The sequence below is a fragment of the Hakea prostrata genome, chromosome 4, assembly GCF_041222555.1.
Source record: "Hakea prostrata isolate BN-2017 chromosome 4, UWA_Hpros_2, whole genome shotgun sequence".
Taxonomy (NCBI): Eukaryota; Viridiplantae; Streptophyta; class Magnoliopsida; order Proteales; family Proteaceae; genus Hakea; species Hakea prostrata.
In genome coordinates, this window is record NC_142603.1 from 846,702 (window position 1) to 864,446 (window position 17,745).

The 17,745-nt window shown below is 39.1% G+C and overlaps 1 protein-coding gene across 2 annotated transcripts in view; it reads left to right on the plus strand.

Annotated features, from left to right (window-relative positions):
- The window catches only part of ECA3 (endoplasmic reticulum-type calcium-transporting ATPase 3), a 72,959-nt gene that overhangs the window by 40,866 nt on the left and 14,348 nt on the right, over window positions 1-17,745 (plus strand). For both annotated transcript variants that reach the window (XM_089151157.1, XM_089151158.1), the window contains exons 19-27: window positions 2,594-2,790; window positions 3,184-3,295; window positions 3,730-3,828; window positions 3,907-4,052; window positions 4,283-4,340; window positions 6,849-6,941; window positions 15,887-15,937; window positions 16,070-16,201; window positions 17,183-17,284. In XM_089151157.1, coding sequence (XP_089007283.1) covers window positions 2,594-2,790; window positions 3,184-3,295; window positions 3,730-3,828; window positions 3,907-4,052; window positions 4,283-4,340; window positions 6,849-6,941; window positions 15,887-15,937; window positions 16,070-16,201; window positions 17,183-17,284 — 990 coding nt within the window. The remainder of the gene's footprint in view (window positions 1-2,593; window positions 2,791-3,183; window positions 3,296-3,729; window positions 3,829-3,906; window positions 4,053-4,282; window positions 4,341-6,848; window positions 6,942-15,886; window positions 15,938-16,069; window positions 16,202-17,182; window positions 17,285-17,745) is intronic.

Genomic DNA, 17,745 nt, shown 5'->3' on the forward strand with positions numbered 1-17,745 from the left:
GCCAGGGGGTTAGTGTTTAGAATCTCCATGACTAACTGTGTCTACAGCTATAGATAGCTTAGCAAGGCCTTAAGTGCAAATTGCCTGAGCACCTACTGCATGTAATCCAGAACAGAATGTGGAGGCACCATCATCAATTTGGTAGGTAATAGCCCCGATCATGGTTGTTAAGGCGACAAGGCGGCCAAAGCGATTCGGGCTCCGCCTAGGCGTTTAGGAGACAAAGCGGTGATTAGGCGGCAATAAGGCAACCAAAGCAGTTGGGTCCAAAATTTTCAATACAACTAATTTTAAACTACTCTCAATACAACTACTTTCTATAATAAGCTAAACAAATATTCAATGGTCACATTCATCCCAGAAAAATAAGCATTCAAGAATCATAATTATGAAAAATTATTCAAAAAAAGAACACAAACATAAGTTCGTTTCATCAAACCATGGTTATCAAAGCGTCCGCCTAGGCATTTTCTGATTTATTGATTTTTGTCTCTTGATGTTGAGTTTGGCTTATGCTTCACATTTTGAAGCTGATGGGCACGGGGGAGGCCGCCGGGGGCAAAAAATAGGTTCTATGGCACTTTGGGCCTTGGAGTTCCTTTGCAGATTGGGTGTCAATTAAGCGGTTCAAAACAAAGTGGTTGAAAAACTGCTTTGCCGCCTAGGCGGACGCTTTGACATCCATGGCCCCGTTAGGTCTGAGCTTCAATTCTTATGCCAAACCCAACAAGTGTTCAATGGATCAAGTAGACCGAATAGAATTATCATGAAGAAAACCGGAAATCATCCAATCAGCCAAATGCATTTATTCTTGGTTACCTGCTTCTAGATCGTTTTGAGATTATCAGATGAACTAACCTCTTTGATGCTTCTCCATCCCAGACATTGCTCATCATTGGGGAGGCATACATTGGTCAATGTTTTTCATTTTTAGTTTTATTTTTATTTATTCATTTGTCATTTTTTCCTTCTTTTGGGACTAACACCACTAGGAAAAGACTGTATCTTTTAGGTGAACATAAGAATGAATAAGGAAAGAAGAGATACTTGACTAAACAAAAATAACATGAAAAAACTACCTTCCTAGCACCAGGCATGGTAGAAGATCTCGCTCTCGAGGAGATCTAGCCACCTTGAAAAACTGAGATCTCGGTCGAGATATACAATTTTTTGGCGTCAACTCGGTGGCCCATCTTGGTGGGTTTTAAGGTTCCAATTGGGTTGAAACTTGGTAGTTAGCCTATTTAAGGCCTTTTGAACACATTTGTTGCCTTGGATTTGTCAGAAAACAACCTTAAGCATGAATTCTAAGTCTACCCATAGTGTGAAACTGAAAGGTTATACAACATGTAATATGAAACCTTTAAGGCGTATAAATGAAAAGCAAGTGTATCAAATGCATCAAGTAACCTTAATGTTATCAAAATTCCATCAATATGAGTATCACAATTTCAATTTTCAAGAATAGAATAATAAAATTATACAACCATTAGTAGTTCTATATAAGTCATTAAATCATAAGTTCATAACACATATAGAGAATGATTGATCTTCCTTTGATGTTGTAGATGTGCTAAGAGTAGTTGCAAGTGAAAATTCAGCTGAAATCCAACAAAAGAGGCAAAATTAAGAGTTCCAGCGAGATATGGTGGGATTTCGAGCGAGATATCCCAACTCTCTGCTCTCAACCTCCCTCTCGTCTCGCCTAATTGAAAAAACGAGATATCTCGCGAGATCTCCCACCATGGTGCAAGGTCCGCTTAAAAGCTGATTTATGTAATGCTGTGGACTGGTAATAAATTTTCTTGTATGTAAATACGTGTGTAATAGGGCATCTTCCTATGAAAGCATTTGAAAACAGGTTAAGGGGAAATAAGTTAAGAAGAGTTGAAAAAGTTTCAATGGCGACAATAGTGCTTTCTTGTGATTATACAGAAATAGTGTAGTCTTTAATAACCTAACCCAATCCTTAACCAACAGGTAACCTAAGCTGACTGGGAACGTGAAACAATAAAGGAAGTTCGACTCAAAACAGTATTCTGACTAAAATGAAATTAAACCTGTTTTCCTTCTTTCTGTCCATATATTAAGCCCATTAGCTTGCCAATTCAAAGGTAAACCCATGGGATAATAGGCCCAACATGTATATAACCAAACCCTAGGTTTATTCCTAATTAAACAAGCCTTTTTGGGTGATAAATCTGCATTACTACACCAAAGATCAGCGTGACTGCTGTAGGAGTGGGCATGGGACACGCTGTTTGAAATCTGACAAAAGGGACAATATTGACGGTCGAGTCTTGTCTTAGTTTGAAATACAGGCGTATAGTTTTGAGGTGGTTATTTTCTTTGAAAATATCTGTAGCTGTTCTCCTCTCCTTGGAAGTTTGAGGCTGTAGGAAAGCATGTTACAAACCCAATTAATTCTTGTCTTCACAATCTTTTCTCCAATGCTTCTAGGTTCCCTGCGGCTTTTAATGGCCCATGTCTGGTTGCACAATTTGATGACTGGAAATATTAAATAAATGTAGAGAGCCAAGTAAAAACATTATGCATATGTTTCTCATGCTATTAAGGTGATTTTTTTTTACAGATCTATCAATTGGATTTTTCTCGTGACCGCAAAATGATGAGTGTCCTTTGTAGTCAAAAGCTATTGCAGATTATGTTTTCAAAAGGTGCCCCTGAAAGTATAATTTCTAGATGCACAAGTGTTTTGTGCAATGATGATGGTTCTACCACTCCACTAAATCTCAACATTCGAGCTGAGCTAGAGGCCAGATTCCACAGGTTGTCTTTCTTTCATTGGTCATTCCTGCTCAACTCTAGTATCCTATTTTGCGAAAATAAGCAAACATGCCTTGTTTTTCTGCATATTCAATCGTGCATTTATGTTCATTTTTATATTTCCTGATGATATTAGACCAAGTCAGTATGTAAAATGATATTGGTAGATAGCAATGCTATTTTGAACCCACACAGATGATCTTACTTGAAGAACACAGAATTACCTTTGAGCCTTTGAATATTTTGTTATTCCATTTGCTGATATCATCAAATAGGGGATATTAAGGTTAGGGTCAAGGAGTGAATGTAATGGCCATTGATATACCTCTGAATTCTTTAATGGGATGTTCTGATATGTTGTTTCTTCATTCAATTTTGATGTTATTGATTGATCAGTTTTGCAGGAAAAGAAACACTCAGATGTTTGGCTCTGGCCTTTAAACAAATACCTTTGGGCCAACAAGCACTTTCGTTTGATGATGAGAAGGATCTTACATTCATTGGATTGGTGTGTATGATCTTTAGACTTATTGTAAACTTCTTCTGGCTAACTCCATTGACCATGCCTGACAGTATATTCTTCCACTATCTGTTTTTGCATTTTACATAATAATTTTCAGTGGCACCTTTTACTTTTTACCATCAATGTTTTTAATCCCTGCTTTAAAATCATCATAAACATCCCACTCTAGGAAAATCAGTCATTAGTTATCTGGTGTTGAAAACTGCATCATATGTTTAATTATTGGGCATGTGGAAAATATGATCTTGAGAAGGCTATAACATGTGGTTCTGACGATTCTACCTAGGTGCATCTGAAATTGCTTCGCTAGATATGTTATTTAATTGATTTGTGTTTGGTTGAGCTCTCAAATGCTTGATTTCTTTGGTTTGACATATGCAACTTATGTTTTTCATACTCTTTAATTGTCTTGTTTTAAGGTTGGGATGCTTGATCCACCAAGAGAGGAAGTAAGAAATGCTATGCTTTCATGCATGTCAGCTGGCATACGGGTTATAGTTGTTACAGGGGACAACAAGGTCAGGTGCAGTTAATCTTCTTGCATGAGTTATAAATTTCTATTTTGCATTGCATTCTGACCTCAGACATGCCTTCAGTCCACAGCAGAGTCTCTGTGCCGTAAAATAGGTGCTTTTGATTACCTGGGAGATCTCTCTGGGTGCTCTTACACTGCTTCTGAGTTTGAAGAACTTCCAGCCTTGCAGCAAACAATAGCATTACAACGTATGGTACTTTTTACCAGGTATTTGAGAAGCCATTTTTCTCAATATTTTGTTGTAATGCTACTTTTCACCATGTATTTGAGATGCCATTTTTTTTCAATATTTTCATCTGTCATGTTGTTTAGAAGATACACTACTCATGGTTGTATAGATGTCTACTTGTTCTACAAATTTTTTTTTTTTAATTTAATTTGCGAAATATACATATAGTGTTTATTCTCTAAAGGACATATAACTTTTAATTTTCTAGGGTTGAACCATCTCACAAAAGAATGCTGGTCGAAGCCCTGCAGCGCCAAAATGAAGTGGTAGGTCTGTTATGAGGTTCTAATATGGTTCCCTGATCATTATATTCATGATTTATGTGAGAGAAGAAAGTTATGTATTCTGTGGAGGCTATCCACACTTTCTTTTGGCACTGGTTTCTTGTGAAGAAGTTTTATTACTCGTATTTGAATGTATTTTCTTTTCTGTTGTAGTATTCTCCGAAGTACCCATGTCATTCATCCAGATTTTTTTCCCCCTGGCTGAATACAGAATGATACAACGATACCGTGAAAAGAGGAAATAATACAGGAGCTCCCCCTAGGAGGCAAGGGGAGGAAAAAAAAGAAACAATACAAAGCCCAGCCCTTGGTTAGAAAGGGCTTGGGTGATGCAACAAACAAAAACGGACGGCCATAGGAATAAAAACACATGCTTGCTTCCGGGGGACTGTTGATTCAATGCAGCTGGGCTTATCTCTTATTCAAGTAAGAGCTTATCTCAAGCAGTTTGCAGTTAGGTACTTTGGCTTTACCCCTTGTTCCTGCCAGGATTTCTACACTTATCACTGCTCCTATATCCTTAAGCTCTTAGCAAAAGCTTCACCTCTGGAAAGGAAGCATCCTATCTTATGCTGGGTGGTTGGGGCTTACTTGGTCAGTCATTCAGTCATCCAAGATCTGCTGATCTGGCATCGTTTCTCTCCCTTAGCCATTGAGAATATTGAATCCCTTACGAGAAGTTACGTGGAGAACAAATGTGAAATCCACTAGGTTCCTTTGCTCTATCCTGTAGTCCTCAGTTTGTCTTCCCAAAAAGGGAGTCTCAGACTTTAGAATAGAAAAGGTTAACAAGTCAGGAAGTCTTAAGCTCATTTGGAAATTATCTTCGAAGCATAGAATTATTTGAATTGACTGGACCATAGAGACTCAATCTGGACTATGATTCCATGGACAAATTCTTCTTTTGGGTATGGGAAACATTCTCAAGTCTAAGTCTTTGAGGCTATGTACTTTCAAGATTATTGATGGCATCACGTCCGTTTTTGACTTGATCAGTGGAACCCCTTGGTATCCTCCTTCCCTTAGTAATCTTCAGAAACATCTACAGAGCTGGCTGACATCAACTGTCCTCAGTTTCTGACATCATCATTTCCAGGATTTGAGCTACCCCTCCAACTGTAAAACTTGTATTTATTGAAATTCCCTCGTCACCAGAAGATCCACTAATTCGGGAAATTTGGTTTCTTGGACTCCGATCTCCTTGAGGCATTCTCCTCCAAGTTTGCTTGGAATTACCTAAAATCTAGATGCCCCATCCTTGGTTGGCCCAAGACTATTTGTTTCTAGGGGCACACTCTTTGACAAAGCTTCTGTATTTGGTGGATTCTTTCAAAGTTCAAACTGTCTTCCATTCCAGGCATTCCTCATCCATTGGCAGCTTAGTGTCTGTTGTTGCTGCATCTCTGGTGAATAAAGTATACCTATTCTTTCTGTATTTGGTGGATTTTTTTTCCTTTCTTTTTCCTCTCAAAAAGAGAGAGTGATTATTCACCAAAAGTGATTATTATTCACTCAAAAAATGATTCCACACACCAGAAAGAGATCCCAAACAAATTGCTTCTACTGTCTAGAGAGATACAGTCCCAACTCTTCTGGAAGGGTTTGGAGTTCAAGTTCCATCACCTATGGTTAAAGCTCTATCCAGATATGGTAAATGGCAGTGCCAAACAGCGAGTAAAGCCTAGTCACTGCATACTAGCTGAATTTACCGGGAAAGTTCATATCCTCCCAATTCCATTCTCTATCAAATGGAAAGATTCTTTCTCTTTTCAGGCTAACATTTTGTTGTAAGTCCTTTCCAAACAGTGGAGGAAGTGGCAAGAGAAAAAGGTTGTCCACAATTCCTAGGAAATTCCAGTGAAGAAAGAAGGTTTGTCACTACTCGCACATTAGACTTAAGCATGGTGAGTTTACTAGTGCTGGAACAACTTCTGATCATCCTAATTAAACCCTAGTAACAGGTACAAAATGGAAAACTTTGGAAGAATATATGACAGTTCAATATTGGTTTGTACTCTCAGAATGGAGGGAGCAATGAAGGACTACCAAATGTTGTCCTGTTATTCTTAACCTGAATTACGCTCAGGAGGGTGATATGCCATGCTGCTCTGGAGGGAGATATTTTTCTGAACCCAGGTCCCTATAATACTACTCAATGTAACAATAGAAATAGATTGTGGACATCAATTTGATCTGGTAGAAAGGAGTAAGAGATTCAATTAGCAGCAATGTCAGGAATATATGCAAGTACCGATCTTAAGCTTCAAGTAGGTTGCAGTGTTGTTAGTTTTTTTAGCTCATCTCAAAGGATGCATTTTCTTGAGGTTTCCAGCATCTTGGTTGCTTCTGTTTGCTTCAAATACCCATTTTTTTAATGTTTTTCTGTGGGAATTGTGAGCCAGCATCTCAAGTCTTATTTATCTTCAGCAATTTAATGACCTTGAGTACATTCTTTACTAATGCTACTAAATTATGGTCCTCATGCTTAAGGTTGCAATGACTGGCGATGGTGTCAATGATGCTCCGGCACTGAAGAAAGCAGATATAGGAATTGCGATGGGGTCAGGAACAGCTGTTGCTAAGGTATGTCTGGTGCCTCACGTTTGTAGAGTAGTGATTTTCTTGGCACTATCTTGAGCTTTTTGGTTGTGGGGTGGGGATAGGTATGAAGATAAACGAGACAAGGTTCAATCAGTGTAGATATCCTTTGATTTATCCATATGAAATATAAAAGAAAATCCAAAGAGAGAAAGAGTGGAGAAGACTATTGAAAAGAGCTGCTGTGCTTTTTCAGTTCTTGGGACTTGCATAATTTCCTCATTATTGGACCCCGTGCTGTTGAAGGATTCATTCTAAGATTAGAAAAATTAGGTCAATGGCTTTTTGGTTAGATCCTTGGCACCCAAGAAGCTCCTTCTTCACTCCATCAGCAAGCCTTCTCAAATAATGGTCTCCACAGACTTGCTTCAGTGGTTGACATCCTTGAGCATGATGGATCGAACCATCCATTTTCCTGACAACTGGCCCCGGCAGTCTCTGGAATGATCCCCACAATCTTGAGAAGCTTTCATGGCAGCAATGTGTTGCAGTACCCAAGCCCTTAAAGTCCCAGACCATGTGAAGGACCAAGAAAACTCCCTAGGTTGCTACCCAGAAGCTTATTTATAGTCTTATTTCAGTTATTTATTATACTCGAGAGAAGTAGTGGCAGAGTCGTGATTTTGCCCACTTGAGGGGCATATTAAGCACATGAGTTTGTACTTTTCAGACATGTATTTATTTATAGTTTTTTACATGGCACCCACTATTATTGGGATGAAACTAATGACCACCGGGATGAAACTAATGACCACCCATTATTTTGCTTTAAATTACAAGACATCCACTGTCAAAATTACAAGTTATCCACATTTAAGTTTTTTTAGTAAAATGACCTAAATGCCCCTTACCCCCACTTAGCTCATTTAAAAATTAAAATGCAAATTACCCAAATGCCCTTTGGGCAGTAAAATGACATTATTGCCCCCAATTTGATTCACTAAATGACCTAAATGCCCTTATCCCCATTTAACTCATTTAGTGGGTGAAGGGAGCATCTTCTTCGTACCCCTTGTCTGCCGTCTTTTAAGTTGGAAATTATTCAAGTGTATTGTCTTCTGGAAATTGAAACTTACTAATCAAACCTGTCTCAATAAAGCCAAGTGAAGGTCCGTCAATATTTCTCGGGGCGATATCCTCCCATTGGTCATTGGAGAAATTCAAGGAATCCCAGTTAGAGCTAGATGATGTCCTTGGGATTCTTAGACAAGCTCTTGAGACTATTATAGATATCTCAATCACTATTGTAGCCTTGTAGGTCTAATTCTTGATTAAGTTACATGGAACAACTTGACCGGCTTTTAATGGTACTTAAACATGCAACCATTTGTGAGTTCATACTTGATCAGAAGCATGAATAGGTCAGGGATCTAATAGATTTCTTAGAGAGGTGTTTCATAAAGCTGCTCTGGTTTAGCCTCTCTGGTCTCCCACAGACCATAATAAAGGAGACCGATGAAGAATATCCATATGAAATAGGTGAAGAAAGAGTGAGGAAAGAATTGAAGTTCATTTGTAAACTTGAGCAGCTGTCACAGGGCACACAAATTGAAAGGTCATGGCCAACTGAATTTGAACCTGAAACTCAACCAACTGAGATTTTAAATGTTATTCAACAAGAGCTGGTCGGAAATAGTGGCACTTCTCCTGTTGTCATTCATGATGCTGCCACTGCTACAACTTCTGCAGCTGCCGATGATGATGATGATAGAATTGTAGATCTTGGATCCGTTGAAAATGTTTGAATGATTGGGTCGACCAACCTGGATTGGGTCACCAGCAGTTTTAATAACTTAGACGTTCAAGCTGGATTTGGTCACTGGAATTGAGGACAGTCGGCTACGGTTTTCTAATTCACAAAATCTCTGGTTAAGTTTTTGGTTTGATTTTTTAAATCTGGTTGCTACTGGGGTTACTTTTTGTAAATTCCAAAACTCTTTTACTGCTCAAAGGGCATTTGGATAATTTGTATTTTAAATTTTAATTGAGTTAAATGGGGGTAAGGGCATTTAAATCATTTTACCCATCACTTAACAAGCAATCTTAAGTGTGAGTAACTTGTAATTTTGACATTGGGTGCCATGTAATTTAGAGCATAATAGGGGGTGGTCACTAGTTTCACCCCAATAATAGTGGGTGCTGTGTAAAAAACTCATTTATTTATTATTTTGATTCAGTCTTTGTATAGGTATAACTATAAATACCTCAAGTGGATTAAGTCAAGTTAGACTCAGGCTCGGGATTCAAGTCCTATTTGGAATTCCAATCCCTATATTTGGTATAAAAACACCCCTTCACTTGATAGGGAGAGGTCAGACTGAATATTAAATAACATAGCTACACTACGAGTAATTCCTCTTGTTTTTGTTTGTAAATTCTGATTCTGTTGATGGAGAAGAAGATCCGAGGCTGCAAATGATTATAAAGATAAACCCAAGCCTATCTGCCTATGGCTGGTTGGATCAACGTTCAATCTCCACCTGGATTGTTCCATCTTCAAGGCTCCATTCAGGTATTATGGGCCGCTTGCTTTAAACCCCCGCCTGTTCTATTTTAATCTGTTTTGGTCCGCCATTCCTTGTTTCAGTCCTGTCTCTCCACCTATCAATAATCTCCACGTCCCCACAACCGGCCATCACTTCCACCTCAAACTCTGGCCATAAATCCACCACCATCCCCCTTGCCTTCAGTCCAAACCTCGTCCAAAACATACCAGCCAGTCTCCAGATCTGATCATCCTTGAGAAACCCGGTATCTCCACATTCCACTATCTAAATCCGTTCAAACCTGGGGAGATTATTCTAAGCATTAAGAGCCCAAAGGTCACCCATTCCCATAACTTCCCATCCATTATCTCAAGAACTTGCCCCTTCTCAATTCCCACCATACACTCTTAACCATTCTAATCTCTCCAAAACTAACACTCCATCATCCTTGATATGATTTCATCCCCATTAACTGAATCAGGGAATTCAGAGGCCATCAACTCAATCTCATTTTGGGAACCCATTTTGGAGCCATCCCATATGCCATACCAAAATCAAGATTTGGGCCTGGAAACTAGTCTAGCCTTAGAGATGTTGGAAGACAAGCCTTAGTCGAGTAAGGTTGCATCACAGTGATTCGGCTACAAGGCTACACTCTAGTTCAGGTTTTTGCAGCTCAAACCTCTTACTGCTCCCAATGCAGTCTTCCCTTCATCTTAGGCATATGCAAGTTTCTTCAAACTGGATTCTCCTTGGAACACTGTTGAAAACATTAATCACCTTATCTTTTCTTGCCCTGTAGCTGCTTCTATCTGAAAAGGAGTTGCTTACAAAGTCCTGGCCCTAGCTAGAAGAATTCTTCTCTTTGATAGCGAAATGATCTAGGTGGCTGTGATCTTTGGTGGCTCTTCTACTTGTAACTTCACTGGGAAATTAGCTGTGGCAACAATTAATCATATTTGGATGAAGTGAAACATCAGCATACCTACAGTGTCTGGCCTCTTTTCTAGATATGGGACTCCATTCCTTCTGTAAGTCATAGGAGAACATTCTAGCCTCTTTTCTCCTCTATGACTTGTATCAATTTCCTAGGAATAGGCACATTCTAGCCTCCTGCAGGATCAACCCCCCCCCCCTCTCTCCCCCTCTTCCTCTTTTCTAGTTTTGGCCTCTCCTATTTGAGGCTGGGCTCCCTGAGCACCTTTTGTTGTTCCCTCCTCTAGGAAATGTTGTGGCTAATTTCCTTTTGTTTGATTTAATTTAATTATTCATTCACCAAATGAAAACAGAATTTTATTGAAAGAGAAGGGAAAAGCACTCCTCAAGGTGAACAACTCGTCAACCCATCTAGGTCCTAGAGTGAAATTAGATTCTTGTATTGACTTTAAGACTTTGGGTTGGACTTTGCTTCTAAAAAACCTGGCTTGGCCTGGCCCAGCCCCTTGACAGAACACCAAATTGGGCCCATTTCCTAGGAGTAAGCCTAAGGCTGGGCCCTTTTTATGGTCTTACCTGCTAATGGGCTTCCTTGATGGACCTAAACATGACTCTCAATGTGGTACACGAATTTAAGCTTAATTGATTTTGTTTAATTTCTGTTTTAGTAATTGAACCATAGAAGAAAATTTGGTCGAAAATCGAAATGTTTGTATTTTTCAGAAATGAAACGAAATTCCAATTATTTTGGAAAAGTGTCAAATTTCGGGGTTTCGATCGAAATTTCACCAAAATTCCGACCATTTCAACATTCCAACTTATTTTTCCTTAGTTTTTGTTGATTTTTATCCCATTTTCACCTAATTTCCACTACACCTTTTTTGCTCATTTTTGGCCTCCAAACACCTCCTAAGCCACAACAGCTACAAAGGAAACTCTGGCAACAATAGAATGTGAAGCATGAGCCATACCCAACAGTTCCAAACTTCCCCTTTTTTTGTTTTTGTTTTGTTCATGCCTTAAATGATCTTGTATTGCCTTGAAATTATATATGTTTAGCCTAGGACTATGATCTATGATTGTGTTGTGTTAAACTTATCTTTTTATTATTTGCTACCATTTTTTCATTTTTTTTATTTTAATAATAGTTTTCTTAAATTATGTATTTTTATTTTATTTATATATGATATATAGGCTTCAACTTAATATATGTGAGACATCATCACTTGATCTCAGTCATTTTGTTGACTTGTATATGTAACCTTCTACTAAACAATTCACGTATGCTGATGATTCTATGCCTGTATGCAATACAGTTTGCACTTGTCGGGACTAGTCATTTGTTAGTATACTTGAATGATAAATTTTCAATGTTTTTTTTTATTTTTTTGGCAAAAACTAGTTCCATGGTGTTTATTATGCTTGAAATAGGTAGTATGCAAGAATCCAAATCATTTTGAGTCCATATGAGGCCTGAAATTGAAGTTCCAATTTCTAGAAAAAAAAAGTGTCCAGTTTCGACCGAAATTTCAACTGAAACATCGGAATTTCGGCCTTTTGCAAGGTCAAAATTCCTATTTCGGTCGAATTTTCTTCCTTGAATTGAACTGGTTCAGTTTATGGTTCATTTAAGATACTTCTGATTAGTTCTCCTTTTGAGGTCATGCAATCACCTAGAAGTTGCGTGACTTAATTAGATTGTATTTGGACTCACATCCATGCAAATAGCAAAATAGGGGTTGTTACATTTTAGTTAGGATTTCTCTTTCTTCTTAGGTGAGCTAGCATGAAGTCAAGGTTTTTTCTTAAGGTCTTACTCAATGCAAAAGGCTTACACATTTAGTAGGGTCTAGGGAAGGGCAGGTGTATCTAGCCTTACTATTGTTTCTAGACATGCTGTTTCCGAGTCTTGAAGACATGACCAAGCATTCAAAGGAGGGAACTAGCATGGCCTTCGGCAAATGAGGTTATGTACTTATTTATGAAAAATATCATTCATTTTAGATATTATTTGTTAGTAAGCAATCACTCTCCTATTCTAATTGAATAAAAAAAGTCAAATGAAATCCTGATTTTTGGGGTAGGGGCTATTTTCAACTTTTGTAAATGCAGGTGTTTTCTCAATTCTAAAAATTTCATTAACTTAAAATGCTGAAAATTATTAAGATGTTCATTTGTTTTGATTTGTAAAAGTTTATATCTCCCTTGGTGGCCTTCACCAGAAAACTTCGCAACTCCAAACTTGCCCTTAAAGCTTGGAGCTCTTCAACTTTTGGGAATAGCTCCTCTCTTATCTCTGCTTGCTGTTCCAACCACACCCATGTCCAATCTTTTCTCCATCTGAACCCCCCTCGATCCTACACTTGCTAATGAAGAGAAGTCCCTCTCAGTTGAGCTGACCACTCTCAGCTCCTAAGAAGGGAGCTTCCTTTGTCAGAAATCCAGAATAAAATGGCTTATGCTTGGAGATTCTAATACCTCCTTCCACCGCTATTTCAAAGCCCGCTGTATTTACAACTCCATCCCCTCCCTCTGATGTAACCAGGGAGATGCCGTTCCCTCCAGAGAAGCCCCATTAACCCAAAAGAAGGAAGGAACAGCAACCCAAAACCATGAGGCCCTAAAGGAAGCTGAACCATATGGGGGGCAAATTGGTCATTTGCCCACCCCCTTTTGGGTCCCTTTTGTTCTTGTTAGGTTCAGCATAATTTTAGCAGTCCAAATATACTTCTACTTTGTTATAAGTCCTTGTTTAGACTCCCTGTCCAAGTAGGAGATTTAAGTTGGAATCCTAATTCAAATTAGAAACCTTATTAAATTAGGAGTTTCTTTTATTCTGCAATTATTATTTATTTGGGAGTCGTTACAACAGAATGCTTTCTTAATAGAACTCTTTGTTTGTTGATGTCCAGTTAGGAAATCCTTCATGTAAGGGCTAATAGAAAAGCCATTCATATGTAAGCAAATTAAGTTGATAAGAAATAAAATTTGAGAGTTGAAGGATATTGAGAGTGCAGTCATGGGTTCTTCAGGGTTCTTCCTTAGGAGGGAAAGCATGCAATTGGTGAGATTGCTTATAACATTCTGCTTTATTCAGGTTCTTTAAGCCCCCTTCATTAGCAGAAAGTAAGTACAAACCCTATCCCACCCCCTACCTCCTCCTTTCTTCCACTTGCAGGCCTCCCCCTCAACCCCAAACCCGAAGCCTGCACTATAGCCTCTCCCTTTCTTACCACAAGCCCTTCCCCTTCCCCAATCTCTGAGGCACCCTTCCAACAAATTCCCCTAGTTCCCTTCCATTCCCCAGCCCCCTCCCGTTTAATTATTCTTCTTCTTCTCCTCTTTCCTTTCGTGGCAGCAGAGGAATCCCTAGTTTCTAAAACCCAGAATTTTCCCCAAGTTCTAACCCTAGGTCTCCCTAAACCCTTTCTTAAATCCTACCCCTTAAGGAATCAACTTCCCTCTCCCCATCCCTACCTTCGATCCCCTATGTCAGCCCTATCTCTTCACCTTGAACCCTAGTAACCCTAATTTTCCCTTTTCTCTTAAAAACCTAGAAACCCTAATCTAGTTTCATTTATATTTTACAAACCCCTCATCCCATCCCTACCCCTACCTTCGACCTCAACCCTAGCTCTAGCTTCCCCCTTAGAGACCCTAGACTTTGAGAAACTAAAATTAGTTAAACCATGGAATTCTGGTATTGAACCTAAACAGTAAAACAGCAAAAATTCAAGTTTAATTCTACCAAACCCTAACCTTAGACCTACTGGCAGCACCCTATACCTCTTCCCCATCAATCCTTAATCTCCCTAGACCTCTAGAAACCCTAACCGCAGGGTTTAGAAGTCAAGTCCCTCCAACTGCAGGGTATATTCAGTTTAATTAGCTGCTGTCCAGCTGTGATTCCCCTAACCTAATCTTACTGCTGATTTCAACCAAGTGATCCTGACAACTTGCGCTCAATTTGGGGGTACGTCATCCTTTCTGCTGATGGAGTCTGGATCTTTGATGTTGATGGTATCAAGTGAGAGGTGGTCACCTCCTTATCCTTTTAGCACCCTATCCCTTCCCCCAACCTCATCAGCAAATTTGTTCCCTCCTCCCTCCTAACACCCTCCTAGCCATCCCCTCCACTGTTATATCCTCTTTGCCATCAACTCTCACAAGCCCAGTTGTGCTCCTGGGCTGGATGGTTTAGCATGGGCTTTGTATGAGCCTCCTGGAGCTTCCCAAAAGAAAATCTCATTCGTGCTGTCAGCAATTTCTTCCTCAACCCTTCCCACCCATCCTTGATCAACCAAACCTTCCTCTGTCTCATCCCCAAGAAGCCTGGAGCGTCCTCCTTTTCGAATTTCCAGCCCATCTCTCTTTGCAATATCATTCAACAAGTTCTTGTCAACCGCTTCTGGGATGCCAGCACTTCCTTGCTAGCAAGAACTAATCGGCCTTCACCTTAGGTAGAAGTATTGCTGACAACAGTCTTCTTTGTGTAGAGATCATCTGGGGTTTGACTGCTCTTCACACTCCTCTGTTGTTTTCTTGAAAATTGACCTCCACAAAGCTTTTGACTCCATCTAATGGGACTTCTTCTTTGATGTTCAATCCATGATGGGGTTCTCTCCTTTCTTTGTCCATTGGGTTGAAGCCTACCTATGAAAAACAGCAAGAACAATTAGCAGCAATTGTCACAGCACCAGAGCCTTCCGAGGTAAATCAACAGAGATGGCTTCATCTAAATCAGCAAACTTACTCTTGTTCTATACCCCTGACTGAAGCAAGAATATGAAAAGAATTAAATCAACATATATAATATTCTTCATTAGGGTAGCAATCGATACCATCTTCTATGATCACCATGCAGTACTCAATTTCATCAGCATAAAAAACCCTAGTTCTTTTTCTATCAACTCGGGTTTCACACGGTGGAAATGGTCAGTCTAGATGGCTGGCCCCACACCATAAACCAGGAAATCATAGTCTGATTCTCAAAACTGATAGCAAGGATTTAGCAAGTACTGGTTATGGCTATGATACCAGATGGCAAAAGAGCATCTGAAATCAGTGCTTATGAAGTAGAAGAGAGAGAAAACCGAACCACTCTGATATAGTCTGAACTCTGAACTTCAATAGAAGTGAGAGATCTGAACCACAATATATTTGGTTGCATTGTTACTTTGTTGTTAGTCTTAGGCTGTGAGTGACAATACAACTCAAAGATTCAGAAACATATCACAATATGGACACTGCTTCTATCACAACTGCTCAACTAAACCCAATAGCAATAGGATACTGGTCAGACTTGACAACTATATTCCTTAGGTATATTGATGTGACACCTAGGTAATGGGATCCGTAGATTTATGGATTTATCTTTGGCCCGTCTCCTAGTACTTTATTACTTTGTCCTCATGTACATGGAAATCTATTTTTGGCAATAACTCATTTCTGCAATAAATCCTTGAGGTATCTCATTAAAATCTTTTTTTGTGTGGGGGATATTTGCAGAGTGCTTCGGACATGGTGTTGGCTGATGACAACTTTGCGTCAATCGTTGCTGTACGAACTCTTGCTCGTCTTTCTAAGCTTTTCTCTTTTTTTTTTTTTTTGGGTGGTGGTTGAGGTTGGACTTAGAGTGGCATATCTATTTTTATGTTGGCCAATTTTCTAGTTGGTTGTGGTTATTTGTAGGCTGTTGCAGAGGGAAGGGCGATATACAATAACACAAGACAATTCATCAGATACATGATCTCGTCAAACATTGGCGAAGTAGTTTGTATATTTGTCGCAGCTGTGCTTGGAATACCTGATACGCTTGTTCCTGTGAGTCCATTTGATTTATAAGATAATGTTTTGTGTAAGCAACTGGTTCTGGATTGTCCTCATTGTATAACTCGATGGGGGATGTCTTGAACCATCAGAATTTTGTAGTTTCTGGCCTTCTCTATTATGCTACCATTTCCGTTGAACCCAAAATAACTTTAGATCCTTAGGCATTCTCTTTGATTAGATTTCAACAATCCAAAATTATTTAATTTAACAATCCTTTTTTTTTCTTTTTGGGTGAACTTATACCTTTGTAGGTCCTATACATTCTTTGTCCTTTGCCATGTCTTAAAAGTAGATTTTATATTCTTAGTGCCTGCTTGAACCATATCATCTTCAGCAACTTTCCTAATACAAGTAGTCCCCTTGAACTCCCATTTTGTTTGTTTGACTACTTCATTAGCAAAAGATTTCAAGGAATCTCCTTTTAAGCTCTTCCCACATTATTCTGAGGTTCTTTAGTTTCACACTTCTTATGAGTTTGTGGAGTGAGGCACACATCCAAGACAGTAGTCCAAGTATGCAGGTAGGCTCTCCCCTAGTGTTACCTAGCAATCCTTGCATAATAATCTATCAGACCTTTTGGAAGAAATCGATGTGGCTACTATACCATCCACCTTTGAAGGTAATCAAAGGCTCCTCACTCCAAAATTAAGTGTAAAGTGTACAGATAAAAGACTGAAGAGTAGGAGGAAAATTCTGCCTCTGGCTGAAAGTTTATCAAAATTACAGTGTACGCCACTGCCTAAATGAATTTTCTAATGCACTAATAAGACTGTAAAATGACTAATGGCTTGAAACTGTTTGGCAGCAAGCCTAGGGGCTTCTCCTGGGTTTCTTGGTGCTGAGCAACAAATCTGAATGTGGTGTTGGGACTGCATCAGAATTGTTCTCTTGTAGGGTGCTTTGCACTACTCATTGAACCCTAGGAATCTGGAGTTTTATTATCCTTGAGTGTCTGATCTACTTACTTTTCAGGTGCAACTACTTTGGGTCAATCTGGTTACTGATGGATTACCTGCCACTGCCATTGGTTTCAATAAGCAAGATTCAGATGTGATGAAAGCAAAGCCTCGTAAGGTGTGTATTCATGATATATTGCATTCTCTTTGTCTGTCTTTTCCCACTTTCCTTAGTAAGTTGATACAATTGTGCTACTAGTGCTTCCATAGGTCCAATTGTAAACTACTCAAGTTTGTATCTGGAAATAGCTAAATCAAAGTGAAGACTATAGTCATGGTTAGGTTCTTCCATTGCATTGTGCACAGAAGGATTGTTGGGTTTCTCAAATTGACACTAAATACAAATAATATGTAAAGATAAGTTTGTAAATCACATTTCTTTAATCAATAGATACTGCTATAGACCCTCCCCCCCCCCCCCCCCAAAAAAAAAAATCCACCACAGCCACCACCAAAGCAGGGGAAAAAAAGAACCGCATCCTTTTTCCCTTTTCTGCATTTGATGAGAAAAGTGGTAGATTACCAGTAAACTAAGCCAAAGAGTAAGTCTTGCAAACATGCATAGTAATGTTTGAAGCT